Consider the following 25,021-nt stretch of genomic DNA (forward strand, 5'->3'; position numbering starts at 1 on the left):
CTTTATCATGCCCATCCTTGCATGAAATATTCCCTTCATACCTCCAATTTTCCTGAAGAAATCTCTAGTCTTTTCCATTCTATTGTATTCCACTATTTCTTTTCACTGTTCATTTAAGAAGGCTTTCTTATCTCTCCTTGCTATTCTCTGAAACTCTGCATTCAATTGGGTATATCTTTCTCTTTCTTCCTTGCCTTTTGCTTCTCTTCTCAGCTATTGATAAAGCCACCTCAGAGAACCACTTTACCTTCTTGTATTTCTTTTTCTTTGGGATGGTTTTGGTCACTGCTTCCTGTACAATGTTATGAACCTCCATCCATAGTTCTTCAGGCACTCTGTCCACCAGATCTAATCCCTTGAATCTATTTGTCACCTCTACTGTAAAATCATAAGGGATTTGATTTAGGTCATACATGAATGGTCTAGTGGTTTTCCCTACTTTCTATTGCAAACCTGAACTTTGCAATAAGGAGCTCATGATCTTAGCCACAGTCAGCTTCTGATCTTGTTTTTGCTGACTGTATAGGATTTCTCCATCTTTGGCTGCAAGGAATAAAATCAATTTGATTTCAGTATTGACCTTCTAGTGATGTCCATGTGTAGAGTCATCTCTTGTGTTGTTGAAAGAGGATGTTTGCTATGACCACTGTGTTCTCTTGACAAATACTCCAAGGCCAAACTTGCCTGTTCCTCCAGGTTATCGCTTGACTTCCTACTTTGCATTCCAATCCCCTATGACGAAAAGGACATCTTTTTTTTGGTGTTAGTTCTAGAATATGTTGTTGGTCTTCATAGAACAAGTCAGTGTCAGCTTCTTTGGCATTAGTGGTTGGGGCATAGACTTGTATTACTGTGATGTTGAATGGTTTGCCTTGGAAACAAACTGAGATCATTCTGTTGTTTTTGAGTCTTCACTCAAGTAAGTAGTGCATTTTGGACTGTTTACTTGACTATGAGGACTACTCCTTTCAAGGGATTCTTGCTCACAGTAGTACATATAATGGTCATCTGAATTAAATTCGCCCATTCCCATCCATTTTAGTTCACTGATTCCTAAGATGTTGATGTTTACTCTTGCTCTCTCTTGCTTGACCACATCAATTTACCATCATTCATGGACCTAACATTCCAGATTCCTATGCAATATTGTCCTTTACAGCATCAGCCTTTACTTTCACCACCAAACATATCTAAAACTGAGTGTCATTTCTGCTTTGGCCCAGCCAATTCATTCTTTTTGGAGCTCTTAGTAATTGCCCTCTGCTCTTCGCTAGTAGCATATTGGACACCTTCTGACCTGGGGAGGTCATCTGTTGTCATATCTTTTTGCCTTTTCATACTGTTCATTGGGTTCTCAAGGCAAGAATACTGAAGTGGTTTGCCATTCCCTTCTCCAGTGGACCACATTTTGCCAGAATTCTTCACTATGATCCATCTGTCTTGTATGACCCTGCAAGGTATGGCTCATAGTTTCATTGAGTTATGCAAGTCCCTTTGACACAAGGCTGTGATCCATGAAGAGGTATTGGATTGTATGATAGTTCTATTTTTAGTTTTTTTGAGGAATAACCATACTGTTTTCCATAGTAGTTGTACTAATTTACATCCCCACCAACAATGCAAGAGGGTTCTCTTTTCTCCATACCCTTGCCAACATTTGTTATTTGTTGTCTTTTTGACATTAGCTATTCTGATAGACATAAGGCAATTTCTTATTGTGTTTTGCTTTTTATTTCTCTTAAGACTAGGGATGTTGAGTATCTTTTAATATTCCACTGGTCATTGGTATGTCTTTAAAAAATGTCTAGTCAGGTCTTCTGCCCAGATTTTTTATTTTGTTTTTGATGTTAAGTTGTATAAGTTCTTTATATACTTTGGACATTAACTCTTCATCAGATATATTGTTTGGAATTATCTTCTCCAATTCAGTAGGCTGACTTTTCCTTTTGTTGATAGTTTCCTTTGCTGTCCAAAAACTGTTTATTTTGATATAGTGCCATTTGTTTATTTTTGCTTTTGTTTCCCTTGCATGAGGAGACAGATCAAAAAATTGTTGCCAAGACCAGCATCAAGAGAGCGTACTGCCTTTATTGTCTTCTAGGAGATTGATTGTTTCAAGTTTTACATTTAAGTCTTTAATCCACTTGCTGCTGCTGCTGCTGCTGCTAAGTCGCTTCAGTCGTGTCCAACTCTGTGTGACCCCATAGACAGCAGCCCACCAAGCTCTGCCGTCCCTGGGATTCTCCAGGCAAGAACACTGGAGTGGGTTGCCATTTCCTTCTCCAATGCATGAAAGTGAAAAGTGAAAGTGAAGTCACTCAGTCGTGTCCAACTCTCCGCGACCCCATGGACTGCAGCCTACCAAGCTCCTCTATCCATGGGATTTTCCAGAATACTGGAGTGGGGGTGCCATTGCCCTCATCCATTTGAGGGCTTTTTAAATGTGATATGAGAGTATAGTCCAGCTTCATTCTTTTGCATATAGCTGTCTAATTTTCCCAATACCAATTATTGGAGAGGCTGTCTTTTCCCCCATTATATATTCTTACCTCCTTTGTTGTAGATTGATTGACCATATAAATGTGAGTTTATTTCTGGGCTCCCTATTCTGTTCCATTGATTCATCTGTCTGTTTTTGTGCCAGTACTACACTGTTTTGAGTAATGTAGCTTTGTGGTGTAGTTTAAAATCAGAGCACATGATATCTGTAGTTTTGTTCTTCTTTCTCAAGATTGTTTTGGTGATTCACAGTCTTTTGTAATTTCATACAAATTTTAGAATTATTTGTTCTAATTCTGTGAAAAAATGCCATTAGTTCTATCTAGGTTGCTTAATTCAAAAGCATCCTCTTCTGTTGTTAAAGGGAAGTTCATTTTTTGAGTGAATGGATGGAAACTTTTCGGAGTGGGGTCAGTGTGTTTCCCAATTTTGTGGTTCTCTTTTGTTTCTGTAAGACCTTTAATTTCCATTGTTTGCTTTCTTTTTTCTTTTACTATCAAATACCTGAGAAATTCCTCCTCATTCAAAGGTACCTACCTCTTCTTCTGAATGGTGCCTTCTTAAAATTGCAAGGAAATTTTCAAACCAGTGTTGTAATTTTGTTGCTGTTTTTCAGTCACTCAATTGTGTCCAACTCTTTGCCACCCCATGGGCTGCAGCACGCTAGGCTTCCCTGTCCTTCACCATTTCCTGGAGCTGGCTCAAACACTTGTCCATTGAGATTACAACTGTTGTAATATACCAGTTATCAAACCTGTTCTCAGTATTCCTTCTCTCAAGTAGAATTCTATTACAGAGAAATCCACCTATATCCAAACACTGCTTCACCCCTTTGAAGATCTGTTCTTTCCCACACAATCTCTACCCCACTTTGCTCTGATGTAGACTCTGGATTTGGTCGTGCTGGGTTTCAATATTTATGTTTCTACTTTTATGTGAATTGAAGTTGATAGTAATCTCTATGCAGTGGTTGCTCTAGGTTTGTTTTACTAATTCTCCTCTTTATGTGATTTTTTGACAATTATGTGGAGAAATTCAGTTTTAAGTAGATACAATGTATCTTCCATGAAGTTGTTACATCTTTATTTTTTTAAAGGCTAGTCTACCTCAGATTATGGTTACTAAATACCATTTTCCAGTAAAAGGAATTAGAATTACATACAGAAATGACTGATTCTATGTTTGGAATGGAAATGTATAGAGTGAGTCTGAAGCATTTTGTCCTAGAAGAAAGGAGGAAAGCAAACAAGCAAAGCCTCTAGTACGGTCATGCCAAAAGGACTCTTTAAGAAGACCATACCTGCTAAACATTGGACATTTCGAACGTCAATAAGGATAATAACTGTAATGGATAGAAACACTCAAATATATTTAAATAGAAATCTGTAAATTCATAATGATATTTAAAAATAAATCCTATTGGTTGCTTCTACAAAGATGCTAGGGAATTACTGCCAGAGAATCAAACCTAGTAAGTGAAGGAAAAGAATGAATCATTTATTTTGCCTTTCCTGGGTATCTGAATAGTTGGTGAAGGAAATTTTGTCTTTATAGAAGTATTCCAATGAATGAATGAAAAAACTAATGATAAAATATCACCATCTTGCCACCTCCAGTGAATTTAACAGATCTAGGCAATAAATGGGGGCTTCCCTTGTGGCTCAACTAGTAAAGAATCCACCTGCAGTGCGGGAGACCTGGGTTCGATCCCTGGGTTGGGAAGATCCCCTAGAGAAGGGAAAGTCTACCCACTCCAGTATTCTGGCCTGTACAGAATACTATACAGAATATATAGGACTATGTTCTGTATAGTCCATGCAGTCACAAAGAGTTGGACACGACTGAGCATTTTCACTAGGCAATACATAGTTGTTGGTGTATCATGGAAAGAGAGAACCAGACATTATGTGCTGCTTGTTGCTGCTGCTGCTGCTAAGTCACTTCAGTCGTGTCCGACTCCGTGCGACCCCATAGACGGCAGCCCACCAGGCTCCGCCGTCCCTGGGATTCTCCAGGCAAGAACACTGGAGTGGGGTGCCATTTCCCTCTCCAATGCACGAAAGTGCAAAGTGAAAGTGAAGCTGCTCAGTCGTGTCCACCTCTTAGCGACTCCGTGGACTGCAGCCTACCAGGCTCCTCCGTCCATGGGATTTTCCAGGCAAGAGTACTGGAGTGGGGTGCCATTGCCTTCTCCAGTGCCACTTGTTAGAAATACTCAATTCCACATATGAAGTGTCTCTGCCAAAAAAAATTAACCTGAATCTGATCAAGCCTTTAAATCTACTTAGCAATTTACAGGACAAATGAGATATACATATGGTGTAAAAAATAAAAACGATGATGATACAATTAGAAAATTCCAGAATGTGAGAAAAACATTAGCATAAACTACTTCTTAAGCTAATAAGTTGCAAGGAAAAAAGAGAGAAAAAATAATTTGGGATAAGAAGGGGAGTTTCATATTAAGCATCTTTTTCAACCACAATGCTATAAGATTAGAAATAAATTACAGGACAAAACCTATAAAGAATACACAAACAGGTGGATACTGAACAATATGTTACTAAACAAACAATGGATCATCAGAGGATTGAAAGAGGAGATCAAAAAATACCTAGATACAAATGACAATGAAAACACTATAATCCAAAGCCTATGGAAGGCAACACCAAAGAATATTCAAACTATCATAAAACTGTGTTCATTTCACACACTAGCAGGATTATGCTCAAAATCCTTCAAGCTAGGCTTCAGCAGTACATGAACCGAGAACTTCCAGATGGACAAGCTGGGTTTCAAAGAAGCAGAGGAACTTGAGATCAAATTGCCAACATTCGTTGGATCGTAGAGAAAGCAAGGAAATTTCAGAAAAACATCTACTTCTGCTTCACTGACTATGCTAAAGCCTTTGACTGCATGAATCACATCAAACTGTGGAGGATTCTTAAAGAGTTGGGAATACCAGACCACCTTACCTGTCTCCCAAGAAACTTATATGCAAGTCAAGAAACAACGGTTAGATTTAGAACTGGACATGGAACAGCTGACTGGTTCAAAATGGGGAAATGAGTAAGGCAAGGCTATATATTGTCACCCTGCTTATTTAACTTCTAACCAGAGTACATCATGCAAAATGCTAGGCTGGATGAATCACAGGCTAGAATCAAGATTGCCAGGAGAATTATCAACAACCTCAGCTATGCAGATGATACCACTCTAATGCCAGAAAGTGAAGAGGAACTAAAGAGCCTCTTGATGAGGGTGAAAGAGGAGAATGAAAAAGCTGGCTTGAAAATCAAAATTTAAAAAACTAAAATCATGGCATTTGGTCCCATCACTTCATGACAAACAGAAGGGGAAAAAGTAAAAGCAGTGACCAATTTTCTTTTCTTGGGCTCCAAAATCACTGCAGATGGTGACTGCAGCCATGAAAGTAAAAGATGCTTGCTACTTGGAAGGAATGCTATGACAAGCCTAGGCAGCATATTAGAAAGCAGAGACATTACTTTTCTGACAAAGGTTCACATAGTCAGTTCAGTTCAGTTGCTCAGTTGTGTCTGACTCTTTGTGACCCCATGAACCGCAGGACACCAGGCCTCCCTGTCCATCACCAACTCCTGGAGTTTACCCACACTCATGTCCATTGAGTCAGTGATGCCATCCAACCATCTCATCCTCTGTCGTCCCCTTCTCCTCCTGCCCTCAATCTTTCCCAGCATCAGGGTCTTTTCCAATGAGTCAGCTCTTCACATCAGGTGGCTAAAGTATTGGAGTTTCAGCTTCAACATCAGTCCTTCCAATGAACACCCAGGACTGATCTCCTTTAGGATGGACTGGTTGGATCTCCTTGCAGTCCAAGGGACTAATAAAAGGAGTCCTCCTCATCCTTCCTGGAAAACCCTCTTGGCTTCCCTCTTTTATACTTTCAGTCTCCTCCTTTGGTTATGTCTGGTTCAAAATAGAGCTTGTACCTACCACCAATCAATGAAAGGGAATACTATTAAATGGGCATACCCTCAAGGCCGATTGACAATTATAAGTTGTATAACAGCTGGCCGTGTTGTTTATATCTTCCCATAATTCCATCTGTTATAATTAGATGTAGAATATTCATGAGCCCTTAATGAGCTCCTAACTGCCTAACTGCCTAAGGTTTCTTGGAGAAGCCCCTGTGGTCTTTTGTATCCACTGTGTGCCCAGGACACATGGGCAAGAGTTGAAAAGTCTCTGTAGTTATTTTGTAGTGTATCTATGAGCTCTGCTGTGTGTGTCTGGGATGAAGTTTAGAGATCAGCTTGCATCCCTTTCAGCCAGGCCTCCCCTTGTTGCTCGTGTCTAACTTCCTACTTAGCAACCCTAATCAATAAGGTTTCCCTATTAAGTCCCATTCTTCTTTCTGGACACAGTTATGAAGCTCTCTTTGGCAGACTGTCTTCCCTTAAACCTCATTGTAGGTAGTTGGTATATGAACTTTCATCATTTTTGTTTCTTCTCAGGCACTCAATCCCATGATGATTGAAGTATTTTGTAGATAGTCACTTGTAGATTTCTGAACCTTCCTGGATGGATGTTGTATAAAAGATGATAGGTTTGAACAAACTCCATGTCTTGAAGAGTTTTTAAAAAAATGACCTTTGGTGCTCTTTGAAAGAGACAGTTAACTGGAAATTCTAACTGCCTGTCCTTCAGGTTTTTCTAAGCATGCTTCTGTACTTGGTAGCAGCTGATTGGCTGTTACCACAGTTAAGTGAACTACTAAACCAGTAAGGTGTGAAAACTCGGCTCCCAATTTGGGTTCTTCTTTGTCAACCTATATGGAAGAAAGCTTGGGAAAATATAAAAAAGACAAGTGCAACTGGTTGGGCATCCCTGTAAGAGGAAATTACAGTAAGAAATAAGGGCCCTACTATAGCATGAATTTATAGTGTAATCACTCTTCCATGATAATAGAGTAACTATAAATACCAGATGGTGAGGGAGGTAGGTTCCTTCTCTGGGACAATTCCCCAATATTTATTTGTTGCCGGAAAATAGAAATGCCCAGATTTGTGCCCTATATCTGACCATTACATGAAACTTGTAAGCGTTAAATGGGAATAAGTGGAGGTAATTTGACTGTTAAGGATGAGTAGGAGAGTGTGATATGATAAGGATAAAGAAGTTGCTTCAATGTATAAAAATATGGATTCAGAGATAATATTTATCAAGTGCTTATTCTGTGTAAAGTAGCTGTTGGATGTGTTAGTTTATTATTCAGTTCTTTTCACAACAACCCTCTGAAGTGTTATCCCTATTTGACTGAATAGAAAATGAACCTGAACCTGAAGAAGTTAAGTCACTTTCCAGTGATCGAACATCTTAGTGGAGGAACTAAAGGTCCTCTGACTCTGCTATCTGACTAATCTTTTGTTTAAATCATTACCAGTTTCCTGACTGAACAGTTATTCTTTTTTTTTTTTCATGATCACACTTTCCTGATCTTTAACTCTTGAGCCAGCCTTTAGGGACTCAGGAGAAACCTGCAAACTTCAGGAGAAACCTCTTTTACTTCAAAAAGTGGGGGAGATGTAGGGTCCCAAACAAAGCAAGAAGGTCCCAAAGAGTCCTGTTTAGTTTCAAGATCAAAGTGTTAGCAGAGTTGGTTCCCTTTGAGAGCCACAAGGAAGGAAGTGTTCCAGGCCTCTCGCCTTGGCTTGTAGATGTCCGCCTTCTCCCTGTGTCTTCACATCATCTTCCCTCTGTATGAGCGTGTGTCCAAAATTTTCCCTTCTTATAAAGATACCAGTCATGTTGGATTAGAGCCTACCCTAATGATTTCATTTTAGCTTAATTACTTCTGTAAAGACACCCATCTCTATATATGACCACATTCTGATGTACTTTCAGTTTAGGACTTCAGCATATGAATTTGGTGGGTGGGAAACGGTTTGGCCCATAACAGATACTTGCTAACACACATAGTGGTGTGCATTACAGGAGAAGAACACCAAGTCTGGGAGAGTCTTCATGGAAACAAGCCTGTGCTTGTCCAGGGAAGATGTTACCTCATCCTTCAAGGTTGCTTGCCGCAAACACAACCCTGAGAAAAGGGCCTTGCATTCTTGGTACCCAGCAAGGATGTGCAGGGATGCTTAGAAGTCACATGGGTTGTCTCTTTCAAGAGCATTGCAGTCAGAATCTTAGATCAAGGTACAACTATATCATCCCCAGAGTCTTTACACAGCTGTTTTAGGTTGGGTTTTACACAGATGTAGAATTAATCATGCCTCTCTAACAGTTACATGCATTACAGAAAAACCTGAGCCACAGCTCTTTAGTTTACAATAATTATATTTATAAATATCTTTCTTACCAACTAAAGAGTAAGTATAGAGTTTAGTCCATTGTTTTCTGCTTTTATCACATATTGAGAAATATTTTTAATTCACAAAAGAGACGTTTTCTTTACTATGCTGTTGTTTATAGCAAAAGGAACTAAAAAGTATGTTCAGAGTAAATGAATGGAAACAATTCTTGTTTCTTCTAACAGATGGAATTACTACATTTATATGTTCTGATTTTACTTTTGAACATGTTTGACTTTTCATCAGGAATAACATATAATAAAGGTAGGTTTCAGACTCTTACTCTCTAAAATAGAGAAAATCTCCTCATGAGTTCCCCTTTATAGCCTTTCCTCACTAACAATTTTTTCTTTCAGCACTTCTTCTTTACCTTATCTTCCAGTTTTCCATGGGTACTATCTATTGTAGTAGAGGTTTCTAATAATATCATTGTGCACCTTGGGACTTTTCTTTAGCTATAGTATTTCATTACTTGTAAGTCATACAATATTTAAATTTTAAGGAGCATTTTATCTTTACAAAGCTTGGATTATTTGGATAGATCTTTTTGATTTTTCCTCCATGAATGATTACATATAAGATGAATTGTAAACTGAATTATAAGCTAATAATCTGAGAATTTTCTGAAATTAATACATGGATCAAATTGACGAATAGGATTTTCATGGTGTAAAACTTTATAAAAGGAATGAGACAAATCCACCTCAATTTGTGCAGATTGTATAGCTTCTGTAGTATCCGAAACTGGATCTACCAGAACATAGTAGATGCTCAAAAAAATTGTTGACTGAGTGGATGGAGAGACTTCAGGCTCTCTTCTACACATGATGTGTTGCAGAATTGGATGAGTTATGGAGTGAATCAATTCTATTTCCTATATCTACTAGAGAATATATTACACAAATGTGGATATAAACTAAGATTGGAGAGTCACTGGCAAACTTATGAGACTTCAGGGAAGAGAGAGTATATACTTCCAACTGGTCACAGGATGGAGTCAGAGAAAACATTGTAGGAAAGATAGCAATATATATGGTCCCCCAAATGTCTATGCAGGCATGTGGAAGAGTATTCCACAAAGACAGCACAAGGATAAGTGATCCACGGATAAGTGATTTATCAATCCCATCTTTCAACTTTGTAAAGGTTTTTATCGAAAAAATTTTAGCAAGCTTCCATCTTTCTGTACATCAAATTTTTAGCATTTAAATAGTTTCAAACTTAATTGAAATTTCATTTGAAATATTTAAATTAAGTAAAAATTCCATTTTCAAATTTCTAGAGTATTACAGATATGACATTAATTATTGGTGATGTATTTATGAGATTTCCTGCAACAAAATCACATAATAATGTAAACATTTTCCACTACCTATATTCAAAATGCTCTCTCCACAGCATGCACTTTTTAAAGTATTTGATTTCATGTTCCTTGTTCAAATGAACCTTCAGTTTGAAAGGACATAGTGAGTCCTGATTTACTTTTTTGAAACTGTCAGCATATTCCTGACAGCCATTTTTCATTTCAAAAAGATCAGAAAATTTAAAACACTTTTTCAAAAATGATATAAAAAATCCCTAACTCATCTTTAAATTAAACAGTCTTTTTAAAAGTATTTTACCATTGCATACCACCAAAACCCATGCTTATTATAAAAGATGTCTGTAGTCACTCTTCATCTAGCCTTACCTATGATGGGCTTCAGTACTTTGCTGCATCTGGCTTTAACTTCAAAGAAAACCAGAGCTGGACAGTATTTAAAACTGTAATACCACAGTTTATTCAGGGACTATTGCAATTTTTTGAGGAAAAAATATCTCAGTATAGAACTAGTCTCAGTTCCAAACACAGCATAGATAAGTGGTTTAAAACTCAACATTAAAAAAACTAAGATCATGGCATCTGGTCCCATCACTTCATGGCAAATAGAAGGGGAAAATGTGGAAACAGTGACAGACTTTATTTTCCTGGGCTCCAAAATCACTGCTGATGGTGACTGCAGCCATGAAATTAAAAGATGCTTGCTCCTTGGAAGGAAAGCCATGACAAAGCTAATTAAAAAGCAGAAACATCTCTTCGCTGACAAAGTTCTGATTTTTCCAGTATCATGCATGGATATGAAAGTTGGTCCATAAATAGGAGGCTGAGTGCCTAAGAATTGATGCTTTTGAAATTAGCTTTCAAAGCTAGCTTTAACATTTTAGAGCTGGAGAAAACCCTTGGGGAGTCCCTTGGACAGAAAAGAGATCAAACTAGTCAATCCTAAAGGAAATCAACCCTCAATATTCATTGGAAGGACTGATGCTGAAGCTGAAGCTCCGATACTTTGGCCACCTGATGCACAGAGCTGACTCACTGGAAAAGACCCTGATGTGGGAAAGATTGAGGGAAGGAGGAGAAGAGGGTGACAGAGGATGAGATGGTTGGATGGCATCACTGACACAATAGACATGAGTTTGAGCAAACTCAGGGAGATAGTGAAGGACAGGGAGGCGTGGCATGCTGCAGTCCAAGGGGTCACAAAGAATTGAACATGACTTAGCACCTGAAAAACAATACCAATTGTATCTTTAAAATGAAAAAGTGGGAGAACTTAATTTTATCTAGAGTGATGTGAATTTAAAATACACAATTATAATTTTTATTCTTTTAAAAATATTTCCTGTTTAAAAATGTTTTTTAATGGAAATTATTCATTAATGACCTAAAATATACATATATGTGTTTGTATTATTTAGGTGATACAGAGGCACACTTTGCTTGTGATAGTGAAGGGTTTCCCCAAAAGGATGAAATTATCAAATTGTATCTGTCCTCTGATGACTTGGTAAGGTCCATTACTAATAGCATGTGTTTTACAATCCCTCATACTCCTTTTAAGTCCAAATGTGAAACGAGTAGCACTGTACTCTTTTCAAATATCTTCTACTATTTTCAGACTTCAGGATGTGAAATTAGATATAAATTATTATCCTTCCTATCCTTTCTATTTCATTTCCCTTGAATCAAGTGAAATATTTCTTTTAGCCATTGAACACCCTGGGTAGTTTGCCTTTTTTTTTTTTTTCTTTAAGATGCCTCCTTCTTCTTTTTAAAAAAAAGATTAGCTGTAATGATCTTCATTTTTTATGGATCTGATTTGTTCATTTGAAGTTTGACAGATGTAGCCTGTTAGAGAAAGAACGTTACCTCACACGAACTTGGGAAAGAATCTTTTCCTTTCGTAACAAGTACCACATTGCAATTGTCATTTGGGGTAAGGGTTATTTGATTCCTTTGATTCAAATAATGACAAAGTTTAAAAAACATAGCAAAATAAAATAGGATAGGATAGTCATGAAGCAAACACTAAGAAAAACATAAGTTAATGAAAATTGCACAGATTGTCTAAAAATCCTTGATAAATACAACAAAGAAAACTGCTCCATAAGGACAAATACATTTATCCTAAAGTCTGCTTTGACTTAGTTCCCCATTCCTTCTTGATATGCCAAACATATATTTAATTTTTTATTTACAGTTCTTATGAAGTTCATGCCCTTTGAGTCACACACATCTTTCCTGTTTGTGATTAAATATTATGGGAAATGAAGAAGGAAATGACAACTCACTCCAGTATTCTTGCCTGGGAAAGCCCATGGACGGAAGAGCCTTGGTGGGCTACAGTTCATGGGGTTACAAAGAGTCAGACATGACTGAGTCTCTGAGTACATATTTTAGAGAAGAAATGAGCTCTAGAGAAAGACTTACAGAACTGGGGTCAAATTTTGGGTCTACCATACATAGGCTGTGTGGCCTAGGGCAGGTTACCTAACTGATTTTCAGTTTTGTCCTTTGTGAAGGGGAATTATAACCTAGTTTTTGGATAGTTGTAATGTGCTAGTTCTAGAAGGGGCTTCCCTCATGGCTCAGCTGGTAAAGAATCCGCCTCAATGCAGGAGACCTGAGTCAAATCCCTAGGTTGTGAAGATCTTCTGAAGGAGGGCATGGCAACCCACTCCAGTATTCTTGCCTGGAGAATCCCATGGACAGAGGAGCCTGGTGGGCTACAGTCCATGGGGTCAAAAAGAGTCGGATATGACTGAGAGACTAAGCACACCACAGCACAGGTCTAGAAGAGGAATTAGTAGAAATAATAGTTAACATTTATAAAGTATTTATGTGTGCCAGGCATTTTCCTAAGCATTTTCATGTTCATTATAACTTTTAATCTTCTTTAAGGTAAGTACTATAGGGAAGTACTGAACCTCCCCTCTTAGGTTATGTGGCTGGGGCCTGTAAAATAAACTGACAAAAGACAGATTAAGCAGGAGATAAATATGAACTTTGGAAATTCCCTGGCAGCCCAGTGGTTAGGACTCAGCACTTTTACTGCCATGGCCTGGGCTCAATCCCTGGTTGGGGAACTAAGATCCTGCAAGCTGCAGGGCACAGCCAAAAATAGAAAAAAGTTTATTTACGCATGCAGTGCACATACCCATAGGAGAACTCAGTGATGAGTGACTCAAAGGGGTGCTTAGAATTTGGAGCTTATATACCATCTTAACAAACAGCAATAAACTGTGGAGAAGTGATAACACTTTTGTATTTGGGTTTATCTCCTGGTTAACCCCCTTAGTATACAAATTCCATTAGGTCAAGGATTTTTGCCTGTTTTGTTCACTTCTGTTGCCCCAGCATCTATGACACTTCCTGCTTCATGGTAAGGGCTCAGTAAATATCCTTGGAATGAATGTTTCCTCATTTTATAGATAGGGAAACTGAAATTCAGATAGGTAACTTGCCCAAAGTGATCTCTACTAGGAGAACTAAATGAGATGAAGCTCTTCCTATCAGTATTGATTTTCAAGAAAATCCACCATTTATGATCACTACCTTTTCATTTACCTTCTCACAACTGGGAAATATTCAATAAAAATGCAGTGAAATGATTTTGCTTCATACACTTGCTTCTTTCTTATTTAGACACAAAATAATGATGTTAATAAAATAGAAATTTCTACATGTGATAGCATTAGGCTTTGATTCTATGTTTATTAAATATAGTAACTTTATGACCATTTCTATGACAGAAAATATTATTATAGGATGTATTGAAATCTGTTATGACACTAGCATAATAGCTTACTGACTTTTGAAAAGTGTACTTTTCAAAATAGATGGATAAGGAAGCTGTGGTACATATACACAATGGAATATTACTCAGCCATTAAAAAAATACATTTGAATCGATTCTATTGAGATGGATGAAACTGGAGCCCACTATACAGAGTGAAGTAAGCCAGAAAGAAAAACACCAATACAGCATACTAATGCATATATATGGAATTTGAAAAATGTCAACGATAACCCTATACGCGAGACAAAATAGATTTTTTTTTATGTTAAAGACTGAAATTACTAGAGATAGCAATCTTTAGCAACATCTACTTTTCATGGATTTCTCCTCACTTTTAAATCAATATAAAACATGCTTCCCTTCATCAAATTGTCACTACTTGTTTTTGTTTTTCTCTTTCCCAAAGAAAATCCAATGTTTTTTCCAATCTGAAGTTGAGTTTACTACAAAGGAGTTTCTCAGTGTGTTCACATCAGCAGGACTTGCTCCCAGCCTGGAAATCATAAATAGTACATACACGGGAATCTTCCACTTTAATTTGACTTTGGTAATTACATTTTATTTTATTCTGTGATATATTATTAACAAGAATACTGTTCCTTTTAGCATGTGTTTTTAAAAACAGCTAATCTGGCAATATGATTTAAATCCAATAATACATTGTTACACTTTTTACTTTAAACAGTCATATTCTTTTAAAAAATTAAGAGAAGAAAAGAAAAAGATTCATATTTTTTATTCACATATTCATTATTTCTACTGCTCTTCATTCTTTTCTGTAAGTATAAGTTGTCATCTGGTGTCATATTTCTTCAACAATGAAGAACTTTTAACATTTCTTACAGAGCAGGTCTACTGGCAGTTAATTCTCTGGATGTATTTTGCCTTTGAAAATGTCTTTATTTCATTTTTGGAGGGGAGAAAGAGGGTAGCAACTTTATTAAGATATAATTTACATGCCATACAATTTGCCTAAAGTGTACAATTAAATGGTTTTTAGTATATTCACAGAGTGCAACCATCACTACTATCTAATATTAGAACACTTTCACCACTTCCAAAAGACAGCCCATACCCATTGACAGTCACTCCCCAATACACCTTCTATTGCCCAGTATTAAGCAACCACTAATGTACTTTCTGTCTCTCTGGATTTGCTTATTTGAACATTTCATATAAATGAAACAGTATAATATGTAGTATTTTGTGAATGGCTTCCTTCAGTTATCATCATATTTTCAAGGTTCATCATGTGATAGCATATATCAGTACATAATTCTTTTTAATGACAAATTATATTAGATCTCCTTCATGGATCACAGCCTTGTCATGGCAAAGAGACTTGCATAACTCGATGAAGCTATGAGCCATGCTCTGCAGGGCCACCCAAGACAGGTTATAGTGAAGAATTCTGACAAAATGTGGTCCACTGGAGCAGAAAATGCCAAACCACTCCATAGTCTTGCCACAAGAACTCCATGAGCAGTATGAAAAGGCAAAAAGATACGGCACCAGAAGATAAGCCCCCTAGGTTGGAAGGTGTCCAATATGCTACTGGGGAAGAGCAAAGGGCAATTATGAATTGCTCCAGAAAGAATGAAGTGGCTGGGCCAAAGTGGAAATGACACTCAGTTGTGGGTATGTCTGGTGGGGAAAGTAAAGTCTGATGCTGTAAAGAACAATATTGCGTAGGAACCTGAAAGTTAGGTCCATTAATCAAGGTAACTTGGATGTGGTCAAGCAGTGAACACTGAGTTCACTGGCAAGATGAGATGGCAAGAGTGAACATCTTAGGAATCAGTGAACTAAAATGGACAGGAATGGGAGAATTTAATTCAGATGACCATTATATTTACTACTGTGGGCAAGAATCCCTTAGAAGAAATGGAGTAACCCTCATAGTCAACAAAAGAGTCTGAAATACAGTAGTTGGGTGCAATCTCAAAAATGACAGAATGATCTCACTTTATTTCCAAGGCAAACCACTCAACATCACAGTAATTCAAGTCCAGGTCCAACCACTGATGTCAAAGAGGATGAAGTTGGCTGGTAATATAAAGACCCCAAACAACATCTAGAACTAACACACACACACACAAAATATCCTTTTCATCATAGGGGATTGGAATGCAAAAGTAGGAAGTCAAGAGATACCTGGAACAGCAGGCAAGATTGGCCTTGGAGTACAAAATGAAGTGGAGCAAAGGCTAACAGAGTTTAGTCAAAAATATATACTGGTCATAGCAAACACCCTTTTCCAATAACCCAAGTGATGACTCTACACATTGACATCACCAGATGGTCAATACTGAAATCAGATTGATTATGTTATTTGCACCCAAAGATGGAGAAGCTTTATACAGTCAGCAAAAAGAAGACCTGGAGCTAACTGTGGCTTAGATCACAAGCTCCTTATTGCCAAATTCAGACTTAAATTGAAGAAAGTAGGGAAAACCACTAAGCCATTCAGGTAGGACCTAAATCAAATCCCTTATGATTAAATAGTGGAGGTGATGAATGGATTCAAGGGATTAGATCTGATAGACAGAGTGCCTGAAGAACTATGGATGGAGGTTTGTAACACTGTAAAGGAGGCAGTGACCAGAATCATCCCCAAAAGAGAAATCTAAGAAGGCAAACTAATTGTCTGAGGTGGCTTTACAAATATATGAGAAAAGAAGAGAAGTGAAAGACAATGGAGAAAGGGAAAGATATACCCAACTGGGGCCTCCCTGGTGGTTCAGTTGGTCAAGAAACTGCCTGCAATGCAGGAGTCCCAGGTTTGATCCCTGGGTCAGGGAATATCCCCTGGAGAAAGAAATGGCAACCCACTCAGGTATTCTTGCTTAGGAAATACCATGGACAGAGGAGCCTGGCAGGTTGCAGTCTGTGGGGTTGCAAGCGTCGGGCCTGACTTAGCAACTAAACCACCACCCTCACCATACACAACTGAATGCAGCATTCCAGAGACTAGCAAGAAGATAAGAAGTCCTTCTTTAATGAACAATGCGAAGAAATAGAGGAAAATGGTAGAATGGGAAAGACTAGAGACTGCTTCAAGAAAATTGGAAGGACTTCTTTGGTGGTCTAGTGGTAAACAATCTGCCTGCCAATGCAGGGGACCCTGGTTGAATCCTTGGTCCAGAAAGATCCCACATGCTGCAGAGAAACTCAGACCACAACTATTTAGCTTGTGCTCTAGACCCCTAGAGCCGCACCTGCTGAAGCCCATGGGCCCCAGAGCCCATGCTCCATAAGAAGAGAAGCCACCACAATGAGAACCCGAGGCACCACATCTAGAGTGGGCCCTGCTTGTCACAACTAGAGAAAGCCTCTGTGCAGCAACAAAGACAGAGCTCAACCAAGAGTTAAAAAATAAATAAATGAAAATTTTAAGAAATAAAATGAAAATTGGAGATATCCAGGGGACATTTCATCCAAGGATGGGCATGATAAAGGACAGAAATGGCAAGGACCTAACTGAAGCAGAAGAGATTAAGAACAGATGGCAAGAATACACAGAAGAACTATACAAAAAAGGTCTTAATAACCCAGATAACCATGTTGATGTGGTCACTCACCTAGACCCAGACATCTTGGAGTGTGAACTCAAGTGAACCTTAGGAAGCAATACTATAAACAAAAGTAGCAGAGGTGATGGAATTCCAGCTGAGCTATTTCAAATCCTAAAAGATGATGCCGTGAAAGTGCTGCACTCAATATGTCAGCAAACTTGGAAAACTCAGCAGTGGCCACAGGACTGGAAAAGGTCAGTTTTCATTCCAGTCCCAAAGAATAGCAATGCCAAAGAATGTTCAAACTACCACACAGTTGCATTCATTTTACATCCTAGCAAGGCAATGCTCAAAATCCTTCAAGCTAGGCTTCAACAGTATATGAACCAAGAAATTCCAGAGGAACAAGCTGGATTCTTTCCATTTACTTAGGTTTTCTTGAATTTCTTTCAACAATGTTTTGTTGTTTTCAGAGTATAAGTTTTGCACTTCTTTTGTTAAATTTATTTCTAATATTTCATTCTTTTTGATGCTGTTGTAAAGAGAATTGCTTTCTTATTCTCATTTCCAGGTTGTTCTTTGCAAGTATATAAAAAATAAAATTAATTGTTGTATCTGATATCCTGAAAACATACTGAACTCACTTATAAATTCTAGTAGATTTTTAGTGGTCACCCTAATTTTTGAAAGATTATTTTGTAAGATGTAGAATTTCTGAGTGATTTCATTTGCTTTAAGCATTTTGAATATGTCATTCTGAATTTTGAATATGTCACCTGACATCATTTTTTCTGAATGAGAAGTCAACTGTTAATTTTGTTATTGTCCACTGTATATAATGTGGCATTTTCCTTTTAGTGCTTTTTGTATTTACTCTTTGTATTTAAGAGTTCTCTTTGTATTTACTCTAATTGAGATTCTCTGAGCTTTTTGGATTGTAAGTTTACCAAATTTCTAAAGTTTTCAGCCACTACTTCTCCAAAGAAATGTTCTGCCCCTTTCTCTCTTTCCCTGCCTGGCACTCCAACTGGACATATTTTTTTTTCACAATAGTAAAAGATGTTTATCAGTTTTTCGTGACCCCATGGACTGTAGCCTTCCAGGCTCCTCCGTCCATGGGATTTTCCAGACAAGAGTACTGGAGTGGGGTCCCATTGCCTTCTCCGTTTCACAATCAACAGCCAGACAAAAAATAAAAGATTATTACAATTGCAAGCCATAATGGGAACATGATTAACTTAACAATGTAAAATAATTACATACAACTTGGGGGTTGTCAAGTAGAGTGATGTGGTAAGTGGAAGTGCATACATGCACATGTTTTCACCCACCCAGCCAGTCTATGTCTTTTGGTTGGTGCATTTAATCCATTTACACTTAAGGTAATTATCAATATGTATGATCCTATTACTGTTTTCTTAATTGTTTTGGGTTTATTTTCTGTAGATCTTTTCCTTCTCTTGTGTTTCCTGCCTGGAGAAGCTTCTTTAGCATTTGTTGTAAAGCTGGTTTGGTGGTGCTGAATTCTCTTAACTTTTGCTTGTCTGGAAAACTTGATTTCTCAATCAAATCTAAAGGAGAATCTTGCTGGGTAGAGTATTTGTGGTTGTAGTTTCTTCCCGTTCATCACTTTAAATATATCAGGTCATTCCCTTCTGGCTTGTAGAGTTTCTGTTGAGAAATCAGCTGATAACATGATGGGAGTTCCCTTGTATGTTATTTGTCATTTTCCCCTTGATGCTTTTAATATTTTATCTCTGTATTTAATTTTTGTCAGTTTGATTATTATGTGTTTCAGTTTGTTCCTCCTTGGGTTTATCCTTCCTGGGACTCTCTGTGCTTCCTGGGCTTGGTTGACTATTTCCTTTCCCATGGTAGGGAAGTTTTCAGGTATTATCTCTTCAGATATTTTCTCAGGTCCTTTCTCTCTCTCTTCTCCTTCTGGGAGACCTGTAATGTGAATGTTGGTGCATTTAATGTTATCAGAGGTCTCTTAGGCTGTTTTCATTCTTTTTTCTATATTCTGTTCTACGGCAATGATTTCCACCATTTTATCCTTCAGGTCATTTATCCATTCTTCTACCTCAGTTACTCTGCTATGGATTCTTTCTAGTGTATTATTCATTTCTGTTTGTCTGTTCTTTAGTTCTTCTAGGTCTTTGGTAAACATTTCTTGCATCTTCTTGAACTTTGCCTCCATTCTTTTCCCAAGATTCTGGATCATCTGCACTATCTTTTTCTGAATTCTTTTTCTGGAAGGTTGTCTATCTCTATTTCATTTAGTTGTTTTTCTGGGATTTTATCTTGTCCCTTCATCTGGAAAAAAACTTTCTGCTTTTTCATAGTGATTAACTTTCTGTGATATGGTTTTTGTTTCAGCTGCTGTGAGACTATGCTTCTTTTGCTTCTTCTGTTGGCCCTCTAATGGATGAGGCTAAGAGGCTTGTGTAAACTTCTTGATGGGAGGAACTGGGAAAAACTGGGTCTTGCTCTGGTGGGCAGGGCCTTGCTCAGTAGTTTTAATCCAATTATCTGCTAATAGGTGGGGTTGCACTCCCTCCCTGGTAGTTGTTTGGCCTGAGGTGACCCAGCCCTGGGGTCTATGGGCTCTATGGTAGGGTTAATGGTGAACTCCAAGAGACTTTATGCCAAGAGAGACCTTTCAGTGTCCTGTCCCTGTGGTGAGCCCCTGCTGACCCAGGCCCCAAAGGAGGCCCTTCAACACTAGCAAGTAGTTTTGGTTCAGTCTCCTATGGGGTCACTGCTCCTCTCCTCTGGGTCTTGCTGCACCAAAATTTTGTTTGTACCCTCAAAGACTGAAATCTCTGTTTCCCCCAGTCTTCTGGAAGGCCTGTAATCAAACCCCACTGGCCCTCAAGGCCAGATTCCTGGAGATTCCCTGTCCCTTTGTCAGATTGTCAGACTTCCCAGCCTTCACAATAATGGGGTTCAGAACTTTCACAATAGTGCGAGAACTTCTTTGGTATTACTGTTCTTCAGTCTGTGGATCACCCACCTGGTATGTATGGGATTTGATTTTATCACGATTGCACACCTCCTACCATCTTGCTGCAGCTTCTTCTTTTTCTTTGGACATGGGGTATGTGTTTTGGTGGGTTCCAGTGTCCTCCTGTTGATGGTTGTTCAATAGCTAGTTGCAATTTTGGTGCTCTCACAGGAGGAGATGAGGATATGCCCTTCTACTCCACCATCTTGAACCAAAAGCTCAATTGGGCACATTTTGGGAAATGTTTTATCAACCCACAGATCTCTATAGCTTCATCTATTTTCCTTTCATCATTTTACCCCCATTTCAGACTTAATAATCTCAGTTGTTATATATTTAAGTTCACTTATTCTTTCTTTTGCCATTTCCAACCACACCCTTCCTCCTGTTTCCCCATCCACAGCTCTTGATCCTGCCCAGCCTCCCCCCAACACAGGCCACCAGGAGGGCTCCTGATACCCTCCCCCAAGTCAAAAGTCTTCTTGCATGCAACTCATTCCACTGAGACTAGGAGGGTGTAGGCTAGACCATGGACTGGCAAATAGAGGCCTGGGGTAGGGGGAGGTCAGTGTACCTCAGTTTCCTCCTCAACAACAACTGAATTTTTATAGTATCTGAAAATTCACAGGACTTTCCTGGTGGCTCAGATGGTAAAGAATCTGCCTGCAATGCAGGAGACTGGGTTTGATCCCTGGGTTGGCAAGATCCCCTGGAGAAGGGAATGGCTACCCACTCCAATACTCTTTCCTGGAAAATACATTGGACAGAGGAGTCTGGTGGTCTACAGTCCATGGGGTCGCAAAGTGTCAGACACGACTGAGCGACTAACACACACACAGTTAATATTTTATCTCAGTTACAGTTTTCAACCTCATTATTTCCACTTGGTTTTATGATTTTATTTTTCATTTTAGTACTGGATTTCCTACCCATTCCCTCATTAACAAATTTTCCTTAAATCTCTTCACATATTTGTAATAGCTTCTTTGAAGTCTTCGTCTGTATCTGAACTCATTCTGCATCAGTTTATGGTTTATCTTTTTTTACCTGAGTATTAGTTACATGTTTCTATTTCTTTTCATATCCTGTTACTTTTGGTAGAAAAGTGACATTGACAATAGTAAGCTGTAGCAACTCTGGGTTCTGCTATGTTCTTATAAGAATTTGCTGTTGTTTTTGTTGGTGGTGGTCTAAAATGCTATTAATTGCCCTGGCACAAATTGCAAATGGTCTTAACCTATGGTTTCAGCAGCTGATATGTCTGTTTAGTTCTTTTAGTTTCCACTGCTGATTTTTTTATTTTAACATGGCCTTCTGAGGATCTCCCCTGCACTTGTGTTGCCCAAGAATTTGGAAAGAATTTATATTTAACTCTTGTTGTTCAGTTGCTTAGTCATGTCCTACTCTTTGCGACCCCATGCACTGCAGCATGCCAGGCTTCCCTGTCCTTCACCATCTCCCAGAGTTTACTCAAACTCATGTCCATTGAGTCAGTGATGCCATCCAACCATTTCATTCTCTGTCGCTCCCTTCTCCTCTTGCCCTCAGTCTTTCCCAGCATCTGTGTATTTTCCAGTGAGTCAGTTCTTCCCATCAGGTGGCCAAAATATTGGAGCTTCAGCTTCAGCACCAGTCCTTCCAATGAATATTCAGGGTTGATTTTCTTTTGGATTGACTGTTTTTTGATCTCCTTGCTGTCCAAGGAACTCTCAAGAGTCTTCTGCAGCATCACAGTTTGAAAGCATCAATTCTTCTGTGCTTAACCTTCTTTATGGTCAAACTCTCACATTTGTATTTAATTCTTAGATCAATATTTTGCAGTTCCCTTGCTCCTGGTATTTTCCTCTTAAATTCCTAAATTTTCTGTTAGCAGCAGGCTCTGTTCTCTAACACATCAAGCCAATAATGCTTTAGCTTTATGCTACCTGAGTTTGACTCTATCATATTCCATTTTGTGACTATATTCTTACATATAACTTTATGTAATGAATACTTTAATTATTTTTTAATTATTTTCAATCTTCTAATACTAGCAAAAGTAATGATGAAAATATCCTTGAACACATTTCACACATATGTGAGTATAATGTAGGATAAATTCCCAGGAGTGAAATTTCTGGGTAAAGGATATTTGCATTGGATGTTTTTGTTTAATTTTAGCTTTGAATATGGGGTAGACTATGCCAAAATAAGTGTTTCTATCAACATTGTAAGACACTGTTTTCTCATATCTTCTTTATTCAAGTACAGTGATCGGGTTTACTGGTTGATTGATATTCCCAGAGAAAACATTACAAAAAATACAGGTAAGAGTGATCTAAATTAATTATTTTACTCATGGGTATAGATTGCCAAATTTATCAAATAAAAGCCATTTATCATGTTAAAAATTATGCTATCTCATGTTAATGTCTCCTGGGATATTTGGGACATACATTTTACTAAAAGTTATTTAGTGATCATCTGAAACTCCAATTTAACTGTGCTTCCTGTGTTTTATCTGGCAATTTATTATACATGAATGGTTCTGATATACATAGCTTATATTATTCTTTATTTAAAGTAGACTCATGTTCCAGAACTTAAAATTTATAGTATTGAGAAATTCAGGTACCAATTAATTTTAATGAAATGGAATCATTAATTTTAAAATGTAATATATTATTTTACTGTTGGCTCTATTACTAAGTGCTATGTGGTAGCCTAGTATATGCTGTTGCTACTGCTGCTAAGTCACTTCAGTCGTGTCCGACTCTGTGTGACCCCATAGACGGCAGCCCACCAGGCTCCGTTGTCCCTGGGATTCTCCAGGCAAGAATACTAGAGTGGGTTGCCATTTTCTTCTCCAGTGCATGAAAGGGAAAAGTGGAAGTGAAGTTGCTCAGTCATGTCCGACTATTAGCGACCCCATGGACCGTAGCCTACCAGGCTCCTCTGTCCATGGGATTTTCCGGGCAAGAGTACTGGAGTGGGGTACCATTCGCCTAGTTTATATGCTACTGTAAATACCTAAAGAAAAAAAGGAAAATGAAAATCCAGAAAGTGTGACTATTGAGCTAGTGGACTGGGCTAGTAGATCTTCAGGCATGAGATACAGACCCATAGTTTAAAAATGATAAAGGACATATTATTCTAATTTGGTAAGTGTAAGAAACAGAAACCATCTTGACCTCACTAAAGGAAAAATACTAAATTTCTTTTTGTCGTGAAACCCAAAGACAAAAATGAAGCCAAACTATAGGAAGGAATTAGAAGTAAGAAATGGAGATTCATCAAGAACCCAGGGAATATTTTTACCCTGTTTCTCTTATCTATATTTTCTATACCTCTATATTTATTTTTCCATTTTGCAGATTAGTTTTCTAAAGCTGATTCACTGCTGTCAAATTTTTTTATTTACATTTCATAGGGGCCAGCCCAATTCAAAATTCCCAGAAAAGTGTCTTCAACTGCCCTAGAATTGATCAGGCACCCTCTTGTGTGCCAGTCAAATGTAGCAGGTGATGAGGAATTGGGGGAATCATACAGGTAAACCCTTCTATGGAAGAAGTTAAAGGATGAACCAAATTATGTGTCCTACAGAGTAAAAGGCAGGGGAGAAGGGACAGTAGGCAGAAAGAATGGAAAAGACTCTATATAAGGGAACATTGAAAATAAAAGATTGAAAAAGAAGCCCCCATGTTATGACAGCTAACTTAGATTATATCACTATTTTTATCCTTCATTCATCTCAATTTTTTCAAATTAATCTATTGGAATTTTTTGTGATTTTCGTTTCAAAGAATTCATCCTGAAAATTCTACTCCATTAAAAAAGGAGCAAGGGAGTACAGTCTAATGAGATGCATTGTTCTGGTTGCTTGGCCTAATATTGACATTAGTTTGACAATTGAAGAAGTGAAGATCACTTGTTATTTTCACTTCTCCGATTTACAAATTTTAATTTCAGAAATACATTGATTTCTAAGATCACCTAGGGAGGAACAAAGTTGATCTGAAAATTTAAGTATTTTAGAGAAAGAGACCAAATAATATCTGCCTATCTTGACTCAACTTCTGGGTTGAGTAAATAGAGATATATTTGAGCTCATAATGTAGTGTGTTTCCCTTGTGGCCCAGCTGGTAGAGAATCCGCCTGCAATGTGGGAGACCTGGGTTTGATCCCTGGGTTGGGAAGATCCCCTGGAGAAGGGAAGGGCTACCCACTCCAGTATTCTGGCCTGGAGAATTCCATGGACTGTACAGTCCATGGGGTCTCAAAGAATGGGACACGACTGAGCGACTTTTACTTCACTTCACTTCACTTCATAATGTAATAGAAGAGGATGATCTAATATTAGTAATATGCTAGAAATCAGGAAAGAAAATATTCGGGGGAAGGAGACCATATTTGCTCATTGACTTTTTCCTCAATCATTTCTCATTTGCTGCCATGCCATGAATTTGAGCATTGAAACTGAAAGTGAAAGTTGCTCAGTCGTGCCCGACTCTTTGCAATCCCATGGACTCTACAGTCCATGGAGTTCTCCAGGCCAGA

General features: G+C 38.1%; 1 protein-coding gene across 50 annotated transcripts in view; it reads left to right on the forward strand.

Moving 5' to 3' along the window:
* The first annotated feature begins 6,648 nt into the window (after positions 1–6,648).
* The window catches only part of CATSPERB (catsper channel auxiliary subunit beta), a 116,490-nt gene continuing 98,117 nt past the window's right edge, over positions 6,649–25,021 (forward strand). For 9 of the 50 annotated variants that reach the window (XM_081548205.1, XM_081548209.1, XM_081548244.1 and 6 more), the window contains exons 1-5: positions 7,236–7,386; positions 9,029–9,107; positions 11,583–11,671; positions 14,370–14,510; positions 22,731–22,791. In XM_081548205.1, the coding sequence (XP_081404331.1) occupies positions 9,029–9,107; positions 11,583–11,671; positions 14,370–14,510; positions 22,731–22,791 (370 nt within the window). In that variant the 5' untranslated portion in view covers positions 7,236–7,386. Of the gene's footprint in view, positions 6,950–7,186; positions 7,480–8,475; positions 8,689–9,028; positions 9,108–11,582; positions 11,672–14,369; positions 14,511–22,730; positions 22,792–25,021 lie in introns of those variants that run through there. The other 41 variants (XM_081548252.1, XM_081548203.1, XM_081548206.1 and 38 more) reach the window with 23 other exon arrangements.

The sequence above is a fragment of the Giraffa tippelskirchi genome, chromosome 12 (assembly GCF_054371585.1).
Source record: "Giraffa tippelskirchi isolate mGirTip1 chromosome 12, T2T-mGirTip1v1.2.pri, whole genome shotgun sequence".
Classification (NCBI taxonomy): domain Eukaryota; kingdom Metazoa; phylum Chordata; class Mammalia; order Artiodactyla; family Giraffidae; genus Giraffa; species Giraffa tippelskirchi.